General features: G+C 42.2%; 1 protein-coding gene across 1 annotated transcript in view; it reads right to left on the minus strand.

The window, feature by feature from the left end:
• The window catches only part of LAMA4 (laminin subunit alpha 4), a 98813-nt gene that overhangs the window by 55911 nt on the left and 26221 nt on the right, over positions 1-16681 (minus strand). Inside the window, exons 3-5 of the mRNA XM_056487228.1 lie at positions 10887-11011; positions 6763-6843; positions 1858-2072 (exon numbers count right to left, since the gene is read on the minus strand). Coding sequence (XP_056343203.1) covers positions 1858-2072; positions 6763-6843; positions 10887-11011 — 421 coding nt within the window. The remainder of the gene's footprint in view (positions 1-1857; positions 2073-6762; positions 6844-10886; positions 11012-16681) is intronic.

Genomic DNA, 16681 nt, shown 5'->3' on the forward strand with positions numbered 1-16681 from the left:
TATTCAAGCGCACAAGTACTTTTTTATTTTTAGCAAAGATGAAAGACTGCAAGGAAATCTGCTAAGTAACAGAATCACCACACTGCAGTCTGTGTGAACAGCCTGTACAGAGAACTGCTGTGTACCTCCTTAAGGGTGCAAACAAAAAACTGTACTGAGGTGATGAGAGTTTGATTTGAGTTTCGAAACTGTAAGTTCAGAGATGCTTTCCAAAACCACCCATTGCGTACCCTGCTCAGACACTTGGAATGCCCTGTACCTCTCTGACTTCTGGCAAAGCTCCTCTCAGGTTCTTGAAGCTTTTGGCCATGGGCAGGGCATTACTGCTGAGGTTTGCAGAGTTGAAGTGATGGGTGTGTTCCTCCTGCCTCATGGAATTCAGTACCCACAGGTTGGATCCTATAATTCCTTCCTGGAGAACTGCAGTTAAGTCATCTTAGGTGAAGTGAATTAGGCAGTGAAGTTTATAAACAAGATGTTCTTTTGCCACTTCAAATCACAGACATGCTGAACTTCATGAGCATCTTGGCTATCTAAATCCAGGCAGGAGGTGAGTTTTGGGGAACACTGTTCCCCACAGCTGATGTCTTTTTAGCTGGTTGGGATACATGGCTTTGGCTTTTGGGATCACTATGCATGAGCATCATCTCTTCCTGGTATCTATTCCAGCATCTATGCCAGCATAAATGGAATTCAACTACGTGGCTTTGCAAAGTGAGTTATATCCTGGAGATGGACACTCAAATTCTAGCTGTCACTGCCATATAAAGCCAGAAAGGACCAGTAGTAGCCTCATGGCATCATATGTGGTCCCCTACAAGTGAAGATAGCAGCCAAAGGGCATTTGATTACACAGCATCCTCACAGCCTCCATCCTGTGTGTCCCAAACAATTTGTTATGAGGAAGTAAAAAACAAAGTCCAAGTACACAGTGAGTTTCAAGGAGGATCAAGACATTGCTAAGTCTCTGGAGCACTTCTGAGGTCCAAGTTGAGTGTGTGTTCCCACTGTCCTACCTTTGAGTTAGGCTGAGGTAGGAATAACATGTTTCCCTCCTTTGTGTTCTGGTCCTTCAGGGACCCCTGCCAAAGAGTTTGGGGTGGAGCCCCAAGGCCCTTGCTCTGAGCAATTGTATTTTGACTTTAGCAGTAGCTGTTCCTAAGTGCTTTGAAAGAGGATGTAAACTTCTCTTCCAAAGCAAAGCAAAGATAAAAGATATGAGGTCAAAGCCATGTTTGGATTGAATTTAGAGTAAATTAGAACAGTATTAGAGGAGAAAAAACTTTGTAACCCCTCCGTGCAAGTATGTTCTTTTGAGGCACTTTACCAGACCCTGAAAGTACAGTCATCTTTTGTGTGAGAATACAGTAACTAGCAAGATTACACAGACTAGTAGGAAATGCAGAATATATTACCAGTGTGGAAAACAGCAGAAAGTGACTGGGTATTGGATCAGGACAGGAAGGATGATCCTGTTGCTATAAAAAATACTTTCAAGTCTTTAAGGATCATTAGCCTGAGTGGTAATGGTGTGGACAAGCATAGAGGCCCAAAGAACTCTTAGAAAATCTTATTTAAAGCAAGAATCAGGAGAGCACAACAGTGCCTCCATTAAACTGCCCAGGCACTAGAGATGTTGGAGTCTGGGGTCTGAGACTTGCCCATGGGGGATGGAAGGAGATATTTCTCTGGCACCTGGGATGATTCAACCGAGCAGCATCCAAATTATCCCATCACTGCCTCCCAGAGCCACAGGCATCTGAGAGCTGGTTCAGGCACCTCTGATTTCTGGGAGATCATCCCCAGACCGTGCTGTGCTGCCTGTTGCTCAGCTCTGTGCCAAGCCACAGCCAGTACCTGTGCAGTTCTTGGCGAATCTGGCGTCCCCGAAGTAGCCCGGCGCGCACCGCTCGCACTTGGCCCCGCTGGTGTGGTGCAGGCAGCTGCGGCACTGGCCGGTCACTTCGTCACAGTCTTCAAAAAGCAGATTTGGGTCCGAGTTGCCATTGCAGTCACACTTTTTGCAGGTGCTTCCAATTAGCAGAGGGTTCCCATAGTAACCAGGGGCGCACCTGAAAGGAAGAGGAACACTGTCAATGACGAGCAGTGACATTCCTATCCGTGATACCTTTCTTCTCTGACCTTATTTATGTTACCAGGAGTTAAGCACTGTCTGCAGCTTCTAATGGACAGAGAGCTAATTAGGAGCTTTACTCCTACAGAGGCTATTTTGTGCTCTAATCTCAATCTGAACTGTTATATATTTTCCCCTTCCTGAATACCCCTGGTATCTCACGCATACCAGTCTGCATTAGTTTATTTTTTATGTGTGTCTTTAGCAGTGAAGTGATTTGCTCCCTATTGTTTTGAAATCTGTGACAGAATTACTTTGGCAGCAAGGCAGCTCTACAGTGTTTGTTTTGGTCTCTTTCAGCTCTGTAACTCATCAACTATATTGTGTTATATAGGAAACTGGGGTAGGAGACTGCATTTCAGGATGCTGAAATTTAGAGGAAGTCCAGACCATATTTCTGTTATAGATGTACATGAAAAGTACTGACCAGGAAAGGTTTATAGAAATACTTCTATGGTGAGGTATTGGGGCGGTTTCTGCTTTTTGCAAAACAGAATAGGCCCTGAACCAGACTGTGTTTTTCAGATCTGTTTGAAGTTATCCTCTTAGATGAGGGTAAAAGGCTGAGAGCAGTCACCAGGAAGGGAGGATTGCTTTCTTGGTTTGCAGAGGGAGAGAGGGAGGTGGGTACCAGGCACCCCAGCGAAGGTCTGACATAGGTACAAATTTCTTATCATGTCTTGTCATGTTTGGGAAGCATTTCAGTTGAGAAATTTCTACACCTTAAAATGAGAGACATGTTGATATTTTGATGTCTTTTCAGAGCAAGACACACCGGCGATGTGTAACATTCCTGGATATCAGTGGCCCCAAGCAAAGAGGTCGTAATAGATTTGGTTATTTGGAAAGAAAGAGTCTCAGTTAAAGATCAGTTTCTGCTGATATCAGGGAATGTGTTTAATTCTACAAGCAAGGGCAGCTTTTGCAAAACAGCCCTAGACACAAGGACAGCTAGCACTGGGTTGGGCATGGTGCACTATTGAGAGAGAATCCTTGAGCAAGGGATTCTCTGGGGGAGCTGGCATGTGGAGAAGCATGGAGCAGTGTCTGATGGACTGGAGGGATCATCTGGAAGGACAGGGGCCACCCACACTCTTAATGGTGTCACCATGTGGTGACAGGAGGGCCCATGAGGGAGAAGCCTGGAGCTCAGAGATCAGGGACTCATACCCCAAAACTGGAAATGAAGAATTCCTGCCAGGAGGGGAATAACTGGCTGGTGTAAAAATTGCAGGCTGAATGAATTGGAGGATTGAATAGCTGCTGCAATGATTTAGGTAAGGAGTATTTATTGTAGTTCATTCTTTTTATCATCATGTTGTCCTTGTCTCCCATCCAATGTCCTGTTTAAGATGCTGTTTTTTCTGTCTGCTGTTGGGAAGCAGGGAGGGTGAGCACTTTAGGCAGTTCAGATTAATTTTCCCAGATTATGGCTGGGTACCTCAACCAAGGTCTGTTGTCTTCTAAAATCTTCAAATTCAGGTTCTGCCATGTCTGAACCATGAAAATGTGGGAGATCTGATAAAAGCTTGGACTTTTTATCTGTTCTTGCATTTTCGGGATTTTTTATTTTATTTTGTTTTATTTTATTTTAAATAAAGAGAGTAATTTCCTCAGCACTGCTTTGTTCATGTTCCAGTCATGAATCCTCACAGTGGAAACACATAAAATTTTAAGCATCTTAATATAAACCACTTGGCTGCCTCAAACACTGCTTTTGTCAGTGACAAAGGCTCTTTCTGTCTCTTTGCAGCACTGCCAGAATCTTTGGTGCAGATTTTATCATTTGGGTGACCCAGATGTAAAGAATTAAAGTGTGGCCAGGAGTTCTGTGCACCCCCTGAAGAACTGTGAATGCAACACTGAGTGCAGAGTGTCATTTATGATTTGGTTGAATCATTCCCCACTCCTGTGGGAGTTAGGGCAGGCAGTGGTGGGTGATTAGCCTGGTCATGCCAGAAGTCTTGCTATGATTTTCTAAGACTTCAGTTTTTTGTTTTTCTGTGGTTAGGTATTTTCCAAATGATCATCTGTCTAATGTGGCCACCAGGTTCACAGAGGCCACTGAGTAGGGCTGGGGTCAGACCAGCTTTTTTTTCAGTGCTGCCCACATCTACCAACAACAGTGCTGTCCCCACCAGCCTGCAATGTCTGCCCTCTTGTCAGGGCAAGGCCATTCCCCACCTTCTTTTCTAAAATAAACTGCTCAGTTCACTTGCCAGGAATGTAGAGGACATTTCCTCACATCCTCACGGATATATTTTACAGGTGTTGCTTTTTTATAACCACCTGAGGCACCATAACAATTTGCACCAGAGAAGCCGTGGATGCCCCATCCCTGGAAGCGTTCCAGGCCAGGTTGGGTGGAGCTCTGAGAAACCTGGTCTAGTGGAAGGTGTCCCTGCCCATGGCAGGGGGTTGGAACCAGATAATCTTTAAGGTCACTCCCAACCCTAACTCTTCTATGACTCACTTTTATTAGCCATAACTTCTCATCTGGAGCAGCTATTTAAAGCAAAAAGAAATTTTCAGAGCTGAAAATAAATGTGTTACCTTCATTCTCCCCTTCCTTTTGCCACTCAGTGCATCTCATAGTGCTAAGGCATTTAACCTCTTTTGAATTATGGGTAGAATGTGAGAAGAGCAGCTGACTGGAAACATACTGCTCCATCTCAGCACTTTATGGCCTGAAAAGTTAAGAGGCCTGCAGTAAATGTCTTTTCCTAGATTGTATAAATAAATGATCCTTTTTTACTCAAAAAGAATATTTCCTCTCCCATAATAAAACTGCAAAGTTATCTTTGTTTAATTTTGCAGCCATAGTTGCTTCCTGTGATTATCAGTGAGTAAGAAATTAGTTTCCTCTTCTCTGGAAATGCCAAAAGAATCTTTTTCATCTATTTGCTTTGGACATATAAAATGTAATTTGTTCAGTTGTTCTTCTTAACATTTGTGGATTAACAATACCTGCACATCACCAGTTACCACCCTGATGCCTTATTGCTGAAGTCCAGGAGAAAAATTATTAATTCCTAAATTTCAATTTGGGAAGTTGGTTTTCTCAGTTCCTAGCAATGGCTTCTGTGAATTCACACTACATTTTTCTGGCAGTACCCAGCAGCAGTGTGTGCCATCAGGCACTTGCTCTTTAGCAAGTGGGCAGGGGCAAGCGATGCCTTGTCCAGCTTTGAAACACTTTTTGACATTTTTTGCACCTTATCCCAGTGATTAGCCAAGGTCTAAATGTGGTGACCAGGACAGGCTGATCTCCTTCTGTAGCTTTTTCTACCCAGCTTTGCCTTCCTTGAGACAGATGCACTGAGTCAGGCTGGGTGGTGGCCTTTAGAAAACAAAGGTATTTTCTGCTGCTTCTATGCTACTGCTACCCATTTCATAGGATTTGTATTGCTTGTAGTCTGGGTTGACAATTTAATAACCATTAAGAAACCTCAATGACCTTTTAATTGTCTGCATTATCCTTTGTGTATAAACCTGACATTTTGAAAGAACAAAAGAATACAGCCATGGGCCTGTAAACAAGGGTGGGTTTTTTATTTTTGTGCCATCTGCTTTCACTGCTGCTGTCACCATTTTAGTGATGTGGAGGTAATAGACTGATTTTTTTTTTTTGCATCATCTATAAGGAGAAAAGCCTTTGCTCATTGTTCATCTTACCCTACTCATTTTGATTTGTCTTTGCATCTTAAGCATCCCTTTTCTCCCTTCTCTGACAATTACATCAAGTATCATTTCAATTCCAGGTTTGCCCTTTATTGACAGTTGACTAAAGACTAAAATACTTCAGGGGCTTCAAGGGAAAACAAAAGGAGATGTTCAGGAAGACATTGTCTGAGCCATCCTATATCCCTCAGTCTTTGTGTTAGAGATGTTTTAATTTATTGGCTTCTCAGGGACAATTTCTGAAATATAATCAGGCCCCTGACATTCATTTAAACATCATCCATGTGTGTTCATAACAGGTAAGAGAGCCTCTTACAGGACATGAAGTTATATTTCTGCTGTATAGTTCAATTTATTTGTGTCCTTTTTTATTTAGGCACTATTTACTGGAAATTGTTTATGGACATAAGGGAAAATTGAAAAGCAACACTGACCTATAATTGTCTGCTTGACTTTATTGAATTATGTCTGTGAAGTGCATTTAAAATGTAACTGAAAAAAGCTGCATCTGCTTTAAGAATTCGACTCGATAGTGGATTTTCTCCTTTGCTTTTGTAAAAGTTATTTGGTAGAAACCTACTACATATTTTAGAGAGGTGAATTGCAAGAGGCATGGATGTGGTGGATATTTTTCACTTCAGCTGCTGTTTCTGATTTGTATGTTGCATTTTAAAATTGCATTCCCTTTAGGAAGATCACCACATGAAGGTGCACAAAGTGCAAGAACTAGATCAAAATACATCATCTGTAAATGCCTGCATTACATTGACACTTCTGACAGCTAATTTTAGTGCTTTTTAGTAGGAACTGAATGGGATCATTTAATAGACACAGTTCTACCTGATGCAAACAAGCATATAAGACTTCTCACCAGTATGGGAAGATTCTCTGGAAAAATTCTGGACTTCTGTATTGCTGACCAACAAGTCATCCTAAGAGCTTCTTACCTTTCACAGTTGGGTCCTGCATAGTTTTCCTTGCAGACACAACGCACACTTCCACCTTTTCTGTAACAGGAGACTGCAAAGCTGGAATTTCATTAGGGTGGATAGTTAGAATACCAGGCAATGACAGACACTTGGGAATGTTTCTTTGTTACAGTATGGACATTTGTCAATGTGAACTCTGGCTCTTGGTTGTTCATTGCTGCATGGGTATTAAGCTCTATAAATAATTTATATTATAACCCTTGTTTAGACTTTAGTTTAGGAAGCATTAATTAGTGTATTGAACTATGGAGGTATATAAATACAGATGTATTTATGATGTATGTGTGAAAATTGTTGTCTTGCAGTGGAGAGCAGACACATCTGCAGGTTTTGATGCACACATTTTAGATAAGGGACTTAAGACCCTTGACATACAACGTGTATGTCATGTGAACCTTATTGCTTCCTGTCTATTATCCCAAGGAGTAAAATATTGTTTGTGGAAGATGCTGCAGTTCAAGAACTGAGATTCTGGAATGGGTGCAGCAGTTTCCTATGCAAATCCTACCTTTCTTCTCAAATTCCAATCTGGAAGTTCCTGGTGGTGAAAACTGACCTCAGTAATGCTGTCCTCAATCAGAGTAACTGAGTTTACAGAAACTGAGGCTGCTCTACCATCTTTCCAAGTAAGCTGGAAAGATTCTGTGGCCTCTTCTGAGACCAACACACAGAGTAGTGATGCTGACTGCAAGAATGCTGACTAAAGTAATACATGCTTGGGCTGTAATTTCTACTGCTGTGATTCTAAATCATGGATTCCTTTGTTTTCTTATGTTTTCAGGATTTAACAAATGTTTAAATAAATATGATACTCAAGAAACTGCAGTAGCCAGATGTGGGAAGTGCAAATTTTACATGCATTTCAAACACGGTGATGGACATGGCTTAAATACATTTACAGGAAAAAAAGAGATTCAGTCCTAAGATGTTTCCAGTTAATTTGCAACATGTGTGAATAAAATTCTGCCAGCACTAGAATGCAACCAGAGTAGTGAGTGGCAGCAGTTTCCAGCTGCAGGCCCATGGTTGCTCAAACAGAGCTCCTCAGTCACACAGTGCTGGGCAGCTGTGGCTGGGTTGCATCCGTTTCACACAGGACAAAGGACTCAGAGCAATGGGAAAGTGCCTGATCCATGAATTGCTCATTCCAGGAACAAACAGCATTGAAAGGTGACGAGAATTCCTGCACAATTTCAGTTCCTGACAGCATTTCTCAACTGGTTGGACAGCCAGAGACAAAAAAATCAGTCTGGATCTGTTATCTCAAAACATTTGATACAACCAGAGAGAACATAAAATGAAATTCTTCTCACAGAATTTACAAATTAACTGCTGTGTGGCTTTTACAAGAACACGTTGAGAAAGTCATAATAGCTTGGCAGGCTTCCTCTTTTTAACAAACTCTAATTCCTTCACGTAGTTGCAAAAACCGCATCGTGGATCTAAGTTATGAGCTAAGACTGAAATCTTCCTCATGCTTTATACTTTTGGTGAACTTTTAGGGGAAAAAAAAGGCTTTATAATTCCCTTGGGTTTGAAAAGAAGTAACATCTGCTGGGCTGTGGAGCAACCTCCATCCTCCTTTTTTGTTCCAAAGAGATGACATTACGCTTCTAATGTCTAATGTCCAAAAGTTACTCCAAAAGTTCCCAGGATAGAAGATATATGAAGATAGTCAGTCAGAAAATCTAGAGACACTGCTGAATTCCTGGAAAAAATGCCTATCTGGTGAGTCTGTCAGTTTACAGATTCAGCATTCTATTTCCAAAGTAAAATAGGGTACAAAACAACATCCTTTGGATGTTCTTTTTTAAAGCCATTTAATGCTTCTCTGCTTCTGGTAGAGTTATTATTTTGCCTTACTCTTTATATGTAGTAGGATTAATGAAGGAAAATTGAAAAAAAAAAAAACAAACTAGGAAAGAACATTTTTTCTTTGAATTTAGCTAACCTTTAGTAAAGCTTAATGTTGCTCAACTATTTTTTGCCTGTTCCAGCCTCAGCTGAAGACTACTTCTGTGGTCAGGTCTCTCTCATACAAGAAGCTGAACAGGCAGTTTCTGCACATTATTTAAATAGGGGTATGAGGCAATTTGGGATGGACCATTCCTTAAATTATTACCTTCAGGACTTTTCTGCGGGAAAACCAAGGAAGAGAAGCGGATTTTTACTGACATAGTTTCAAAGGGGAGACAATGTTGTAGAACATAAAATATTCTGAGATGAATGGACCCCGTGGCTCATCAAGTTCAAGCTGTCTATTGCTGCTAATATTGAGGTATCTGCATTCAGGTTTCCTTCAACATTTGTTCTCACTTCCCAATCCCATGCTGCTGAGTTTTGGGTTTGGGGTTTCCTTCTCCCTAGTGGAATAGGAGAGGTATAATGTCCCTAGCTAAGGAGCATGTTGAAACTGGGAATGCTCCTTGGCCTCCTTTTCCATCTCCCAGAGCAGTAGCAGAGAAAAGCTGTAGCCCCAGTCGCTGCTGTTCCCACTGCCTGAGCCCTGCTGGACCATCCAACTCCCTGCTCTCAGGGAGCACCTCTGCAGAGCCTTTGGGCTGCAGGATGAGGAGGGTCTGGGTGAATGCAGACCCAGCCACACTGTGGCTGCAGGGAGCACAGACCAAACCCTCCTGACTGACCTTGCTTGGCAGAGCCTGAGGCTCATGTGGTAGTGCAGGTACAGCTCAGGTTGGGGCTCAGAGAACAGCTTCTCACACCAAAGTGGCTGCTCTGTGCCAAAAAGATTACAAAAAACTCTTTACCAAGATAAGAGCACTGCTACTGACTGTTGTATTTCTAAGTTTTCCGGCATTACAGTTGCTACCAAAACTGGAAGAAATAGTCAGCTTCATCTGTGAGCTTGCTCACTCCTAAGCCTTTCTACATGTGAGCAAAGCCAGGTTCTTCCCCCCTCTCTGGAGGATTTTCTCTGTAATCCAGGCAAAGCTGAAGTTTTTCAACAAGAGCTGTTCTTCACCCCACGGACCTTCTCATATGTCTGCAGCTCACTACAAAAGCCAAGAAGGGATCTGTGAGAATTTAGCTGGAATTGTTTTATTCCTTTGCCAGTTTGAGCCCCAAGAAGCAAAATGCAGCTCATCCCACCTTAAGGTTGTGTGAGTAATCCTATAGCAACAGCAAACAAATACAGTAAGGATGAAATTCCCTTCACTGTGAAGTCCTGCTGAAAGCAGAATGGGAAACAACACAAGAGGAATAGCTAGCTGCCCAAAAAACAGCATCAGCCTGTTGGCAGCTATTTACTAGCATCTCCCTGTGGTGGGATTTGTACAGATACCTCTCTCCCAGAGCATGAAACTGAGCAAGAGGAAGTTGATAATTTCTTTCAGCTGCATTACTCACATGCCACTAATTGTTTCAAATGGCTGGTTGTGGCTTGTAGTTTTGTGGGGTTTTTTTTTTCCTTTTTATATTTTTATTTTTTTTTTCTGAAGGCAGAAAGCACATAACATCTGGAGTTCTTTGACTTGGTCTTGGTTTTCTGTCAGGCTTCAGAGCTTCTTACCCAAAAGTATCTGGGCCTCAGCTGAAGGGGCACTGTACCTGTCACAGGGTGCTCCAGCACTTTCCTTTGAACTGTTCCTGTGCTAACCAGATCCAGCTGCTGTAGATTCAGGGGACTGCAAAGTCATGGGGTTTTTTTGTGTTTAGTTTTACCCCTCAGGTGGCATAGATTGAACTTTCTGTCTTTTTGTTTTGTTTTGTTTTCTGTCTGTCTCAGCCACATAAATCTCTGCTTGCACATTTCTTGAGAACTGTTCTTTAAGGGATTTAAAAAAGCAACCAGACAAGTGAATAATCTCTTCTACATTTAAGGGTGAACTTGAACTTGCTCATTCTCCTTCCTCTTGGTAAGAATCAGTATTTAGAGATATTTTGCACCTTGTAAATGAAGTGCTGTTTCCTGTGGTTATAAACACGAGCAGCTGGTAGCCCTCTTCTTTTCCCCTGTGTTTGCCAAGGCAGAGCCTTTGTCTCCTGCATTCAGGAAGGGATGCTGACCCCAGCTTGGAAAGGGCCAGCCCAAATGAGAGAGAAGCAGACTCTTTACATACTTGGCAAGCTGTGGCAGGGGGCAGGGGCAGGGCTGGCAGAGCGTGGGCACTCCGCCGGCAGCGTCCCCGACGAAGCCGTCCGGACACCGCTCGCAGTGCTCTCCTGTTGTGTTCCTCTGGCAGTCCTGCAGTGGAAACAGAATGGGGAAAGATAAATGGAGGTGCTGCCTAACTCAGAAGGAGACCACTTAGCTGAAGACATGGCCAAGCAGAAAAGTGGCTGATGCCAGACCTTGACCTTTCAAGGTGTTGACAGATTCAGGCAAACGAGCTGACACAGCTGCAAATAAAAATACTATAAATTATTACAATGACCAGCAGCAAGGGTTGACAAGATGCAGCACAGGACAAGACATATAAGGTTGCCAGGTGTTGTAGCAGAAGTGTCAGAGCTCTTCAGGTGTAGCTGCCAGCCCTGTTTTGAACTGCATGTGCCAGAAGGGAAAAATCCCTTTTAATGACTCCAAAATTATTTAAAAAAAAGGTATCTTGTGATAAATGCTGTCAACAGACTTGAGCAAAGACACAGGTTTCAGCAAGACTGCTTCTGGGACTTAATGACTGGAAAAGAGCATTCGGAGCTGTCTCACCAGGCTACTTTAGAAGAGTAGGAAGGATGCAGAAAGGGTTTTGACTCTTGCAGTTGTGCAAGGAGTTTTGCAGTGTCCCTGAATCAGAACTCTCCAGTTACAGCACTTTCTATGGACACAGTACAGATGTGAGCAGCTGTGCTAGGCTTGAGACAGCAAGGAAATAGATCCATGGCAGACATATGTGCAGAACTACTCTATCAGTGTATATTTGTATATTTGTAGGTTTGGGCTAACTTCCTTGATTCTTTCCTCTTCTGAGCTAATACCACAGATCATGGAAACTGAAGCCTGACAGATATGATTTTCATCCCTGGGAAGATGACAGTGTCTATAGTAAAGAAGAAGACCTCTGAGTACATGAATAATCATCAACTGAATAGGGAAGCCCTGCTTCACTATCTGCTACATAATGGTGCAAATAAGCAAGGGTATGAAGGGGAACCAGAGGATGTAACCTATCTAGACTTCTGCAAAAACCAGCTAAATTGACAGGCTGCTTGAAAAAAAGTTTATTTTGCAAACTGAAATCTGATAAAGGGTAAGAAATCAAGTGTAGGATATAACAGTAATTTTTCAGAGTGTGAAGAGTCACTGTTTGGATCACTGAAGCCTTGGTGCTGGTATGAGTTTTGTTCAGTATTCACCAATGTCTCAGAGAGACAGAAAATGTAGGGCTGCTCAGCTGGGACAGAAAGGCAGGAGGGAGTGTCTGGGTTATGTATAATTCAAAAGTTTGTAAATAAGCTGAATGCAATACAAGAGTTAACCCAGATTCTGCAATACAAGAACTGAGGGGCATTGGCTTGAAAAGGTACTTCCCTTACCAGAACAGGGACTTCTGCTACTTGTTGCCAGGAGGCAAGGGTACTTGCAGGGACGAAAAGGGATTCCTCAGATGAATTAATGGGCACAAGATTTATAAATGGATATTCCAAGAACTCAGAAGGTATGTACCTTGTGACATACTCTAATACAGCAGCTGTGGCTGATGGTGGAGCACAAAGCAGAGACTGCAGCAATGGGCCAGCCTGGGTTCCCTCCTAGCCTAGACCTCTCACTGCCTCTGCTGGAGATCATACATGGGCTGCAGAGACATTCAGTCAAGCCCTGCATGGGACCTCTCGTGCTACCTGGCCCGGGAGCTAGAACTGGCAGGGAAGCTGTGTGAGGGATTTCAGGAGTGCTCCAAATGAGAGGGAGCTCCCTAGCCTGGGGCGAGTGGCACCTTGGTGTCTCTGTGGCTCGGACATCAACAGTGCTGGGGTGGGGTGGCTGAGCTCAACCAACCAACTGTGCATCTGCAGCAGCCCCTGCACATTTGAAAATCACTTTCTTCTCCAAACATGGTGTGTTCACTGGAGGAAAGAGTATGAGAAGAGAGGAATGTGATTAGGGAAGACATTTAATGAAAATAAATAGTCACGCTTCACTTGCACAGGCATTCCTAAATTAGTTTTGTATCCATGTGCTGTGACTTTGATTTAGTGGCAGAATTTTGTCCTGGCAACATTGATGTTTTTGGTTTTGCTTGTGAAAACACATGTGATTTTTTTTAACCCATATTTCTTACTTGAATTCCATAAAAGATCCCCGATTAGGATTCATTATTTATAGGCTCAGATCTTTTTGATTCTAGAAGACTTTGCTGGTCTTGCTTGCTCCATACTTTGTAGTCATAGAGAGCCCATTGCCCAGAAATTATATTTTGTACAAGGCTATCATTTGGCCAGAGAACTCTACAGCAAGTAGAATGTGATGAGAAAAAGGGAAAAAAAAGTCAATTGTTATTCCATGGATCTTTAAATAAATTATCCATTAGTAGTTTTAGAACTAAAGGTGGTTTTACTTAGTCATATTTGCTGTAAGGAATAAAATATTTAGTATATGGAAAACCAGAAGGTTATTTTAATTAAGAGCCTCTGAAATGAGAGAATACTATAAAGAAGTTTGAATAGGAGGAAGGGGAGGAGGAGGAAAGAAGTGCACTCAGGGCACATGGTGAGAGCCAGAAGGCTAATGGAAGGCTAACACAGTTTTAAAAATATTTTCATTTGTCATTACCCAATGAAAAAATGATGTCAATGTACCACCAGAGAGACAGGAGATCATGGGCACTGAGCACTTGAGGTGCTTGAGCCATCCTGTGTCTGAAGCACTGGCAGAGGCCTCAGGTGTGTTTGATTGTAGCTTTCACTGAGTTTGATCAATTCACTTCACCTTGTTTGTCCTCAGCTCTCCAAACAACACATGGGTATTAAGAGAGTAAATCTGCCACTGGTTTCCAAACCTCAAATACCATTGCAATGAACAGAGCAGGACAGCAAATGTTGCTCCTCAAATCTGCACTTTTTCATCTAAACTGAAGGGAAGTGAAAAAGGGCTCTCTTACCCCAGATACCCCATTATCTGAGTGCACTTTTGCAGTTTTTCTCTGGTTAGTGATTATGTAAAAATGACTTGATCTTATTTAGCAAGACACGACTTCTGTGGGTATTTAGAGCCATGTCTTTACAGTGATAGAAAAGGTGTCCTAATGTTTTATGCTCCATTATTTTGCATCTCCAATATACTGCTGAGTGCATTAAGCCCAAGAGACCTATCTGAAGGCAGGGAGAACACCCTTCCTGCAGCTCATGTGTGATTCTCTGCATTGGGTGACACTGGCATGGTAGTTTGAGAAAAGTGCTTTGCTTCTCCATGGATCATTTTGAGTGGATGACCATCAGCAGCCTGGGCTCTAAAGGCTTCTGTATGAGTCTTCTGCATGTAATCATTTACCCATCAGCACACCAGCAGCTTGTCTGGTGACAGAATGGCTGGACTGTGTTTGCCTTTGTAAGACAATGTCTTAGCTGGTCCTACTACTCTTCTCTGACACTCTCACTGAGTGCCAACAATCAGTGTGAGCATTTTAACCAGGCTCTTACTGTAACTATTTGTGCACACAGGAAAAGAACATGAAATGGTGCTGTGAGTGGGTGTGTGGTGTTACTTGGATATGATTGTCAGCACTGAGCTCCCATTTGATTGGAAAGCAAAGCTGGAACTACTGTTCTGAGAACACAGAGCACCTTGTGTGATGCAGTTCTCAGTAGATACATTTGTGCAGAAATAATAATGAAAAGTTTGTTGATTATCTTCAGGCAATAGTTCTAGGACAAGTTTCCCAGCACAAGACAAGCATGTTTGTGTAAATTAATGTGACTGGAAAACCAAGGCATGAATCTGCCCCAACTTCATTTAGGAACCTAAACCAGCAAGAGAAGAGTTCATTCTGGTGGTCTTCAAAGGTGCTAGCTTCATTAAATCTGACATTTATGTGTTTTTGAGAAAATATTTCATCTGAGGGATAACAAAAGGCAATATAGGCAGTCTGAATCTTCTCCATAGGAAATAGGTAGCAGATTGGTTTTCTCTGTATCCTCTAAAGTTGAAGATAGACAGGACCTGCCACAGAGTAGTGCAGGGCACCTGTTAGGCACCTAATGCTGAATGGCATGGAGACACTCCAGGGGCAACCAAAGGTTAATACTCAGCCCTGCCTCTCGTGAAGTTAGTACAACAATAAATAAACCCCCCCCAACCTCAAATAAAAACCCCCAAAATAACAGGGTCTTAAATTCTGTCTGTGAAATCTGAAAGGTTCCTCAAGCCTTGACAATATCATTACTTTGGAGATGAAAACAGTTATTGTTGAAATGTATGAGGGAATTGCCATTTTGTTTACCTTTTTTCTCTTTTATTACTTGTTCTTCTGAGACACAGTTTTAAACAACTGTTAATGCAGAAGATTGCACAAGGATAAATAAATTATATAGGTAAAGAGATGCAGGTGGCTTACGTGGCTGTGCAGTCAATGCTGGAGGTAAATTTAGATTTCTTCTCATATCTGAGGTTACAGAACTGCATAACACTGCTGATGCCAGCACACCAGAATTTTTTGCTATCCAAAAATAATAATAATAAAAAACAGAGTACATCATAATGACTTGAAAGACAAGAGTTGCACATGTTTTATCTCTTCCATCTATGAGGTTTAGGGTTTCAAGCTTTTTCTCTCCAGCCATTGTGGGTGAGATGCAGTGTTAGTTTTCAGCATTTCATATGGGAGAAGGAGATGAGGCACTTAAAGTAAGAACATAAAGTATTGTGCAATTTATTGCTAGAGTAAAGACACCTGTCTAAATTAAAAAAAAAAAAAAAGAGAGAGAGAATAGCTGCAAAACTAATTTCCTGGTGTGGTTTGGGTCAAAATACCCTCTCTATGTCAAAATTTTGATTTGTAGCCCTTGTCCTGTATTGGTGAAGTGGGAGCTGATGCCTTGCCAAATGCACCTGGCCCACTATTTTCTCAACCCATCACTTGTGGCAGCTAACTGTGACAAATGTGGCTGAGCAGGTGGGAGAGCAGAGCTGCCCCTCCTTGCAGTCCTGGCATGACTTCCTTCATGCCTCTTACATTGGCTGTGCAGGAGTGGAAACCAAATGCTCACACGTTGTGGGTCCCTGGTGCATGTCTTCAACAGTAAATTGGGTAGGACTGCAAACACTAAGTTTAAATATAGCTAAGAGGGAGGGAAGTATCTGTACCTGTGAAAATGTGTTGACTAATGTTTTTGACAATTACTGCATTGTAATACTGCGGTCTGGGTAGATTTTCAAATATGTGTCACCAATGCTCTATAGGTATCTGCAGCCCTTCTTTACAGGAAAAAGCAGTGAGCTGTAAGCAGCAAGGCTCTTTGTGAAGGCAGAAGTACCTAATGAGCTGGGGAGTTTTGCTAGCTCCCTGCTGCCTTTTGCTCGTGCTTGATGGATGGTTGTAGATCCACTGGCAATTCTCCAGACCAGCCTTGGCAACCATGTGGAACATATTATCCTCTTGGGCAGAGCTGCCAAATCTGTTCCAACCTTTCCACTCAGCTGTAAACCCAAACGCTTAAACACAAATCACTTACACGACAATATGCTCTATTGTAAAAAATTCCATAAATGGCTGGAAAGGATACCAGTGGATTTATCCTCTCCACTCTTAGGATCATTTGGTCTTTCCTTTTCCAAATTGGTCATGTCTATTTATTTATTTATTTATTTTCTTATGAGTGTTTGGATGCCTTATATAAAGACCAATCAAATATATGAAACTGAAATCATAACAAACCACTTAGAGATTTTTAGGGAGACAACAAGAAGTTTACCTTC

This window comes from Oenanthe melanoleuca, chromosome 3, assembly GCF_029582105.1.
Source record: "Oenanthe melanoleuca isolate GR-GAL-2019-014 chromosome 3, OMel1.0, whole genome shotgun sequence".
Taxonomy (NCBI): Eukaryota; Metazoa; Chordata; class Aves; order Passeriformes; family Muscicapidae; genus Oenanthe; species Oenanthe melanoleuca.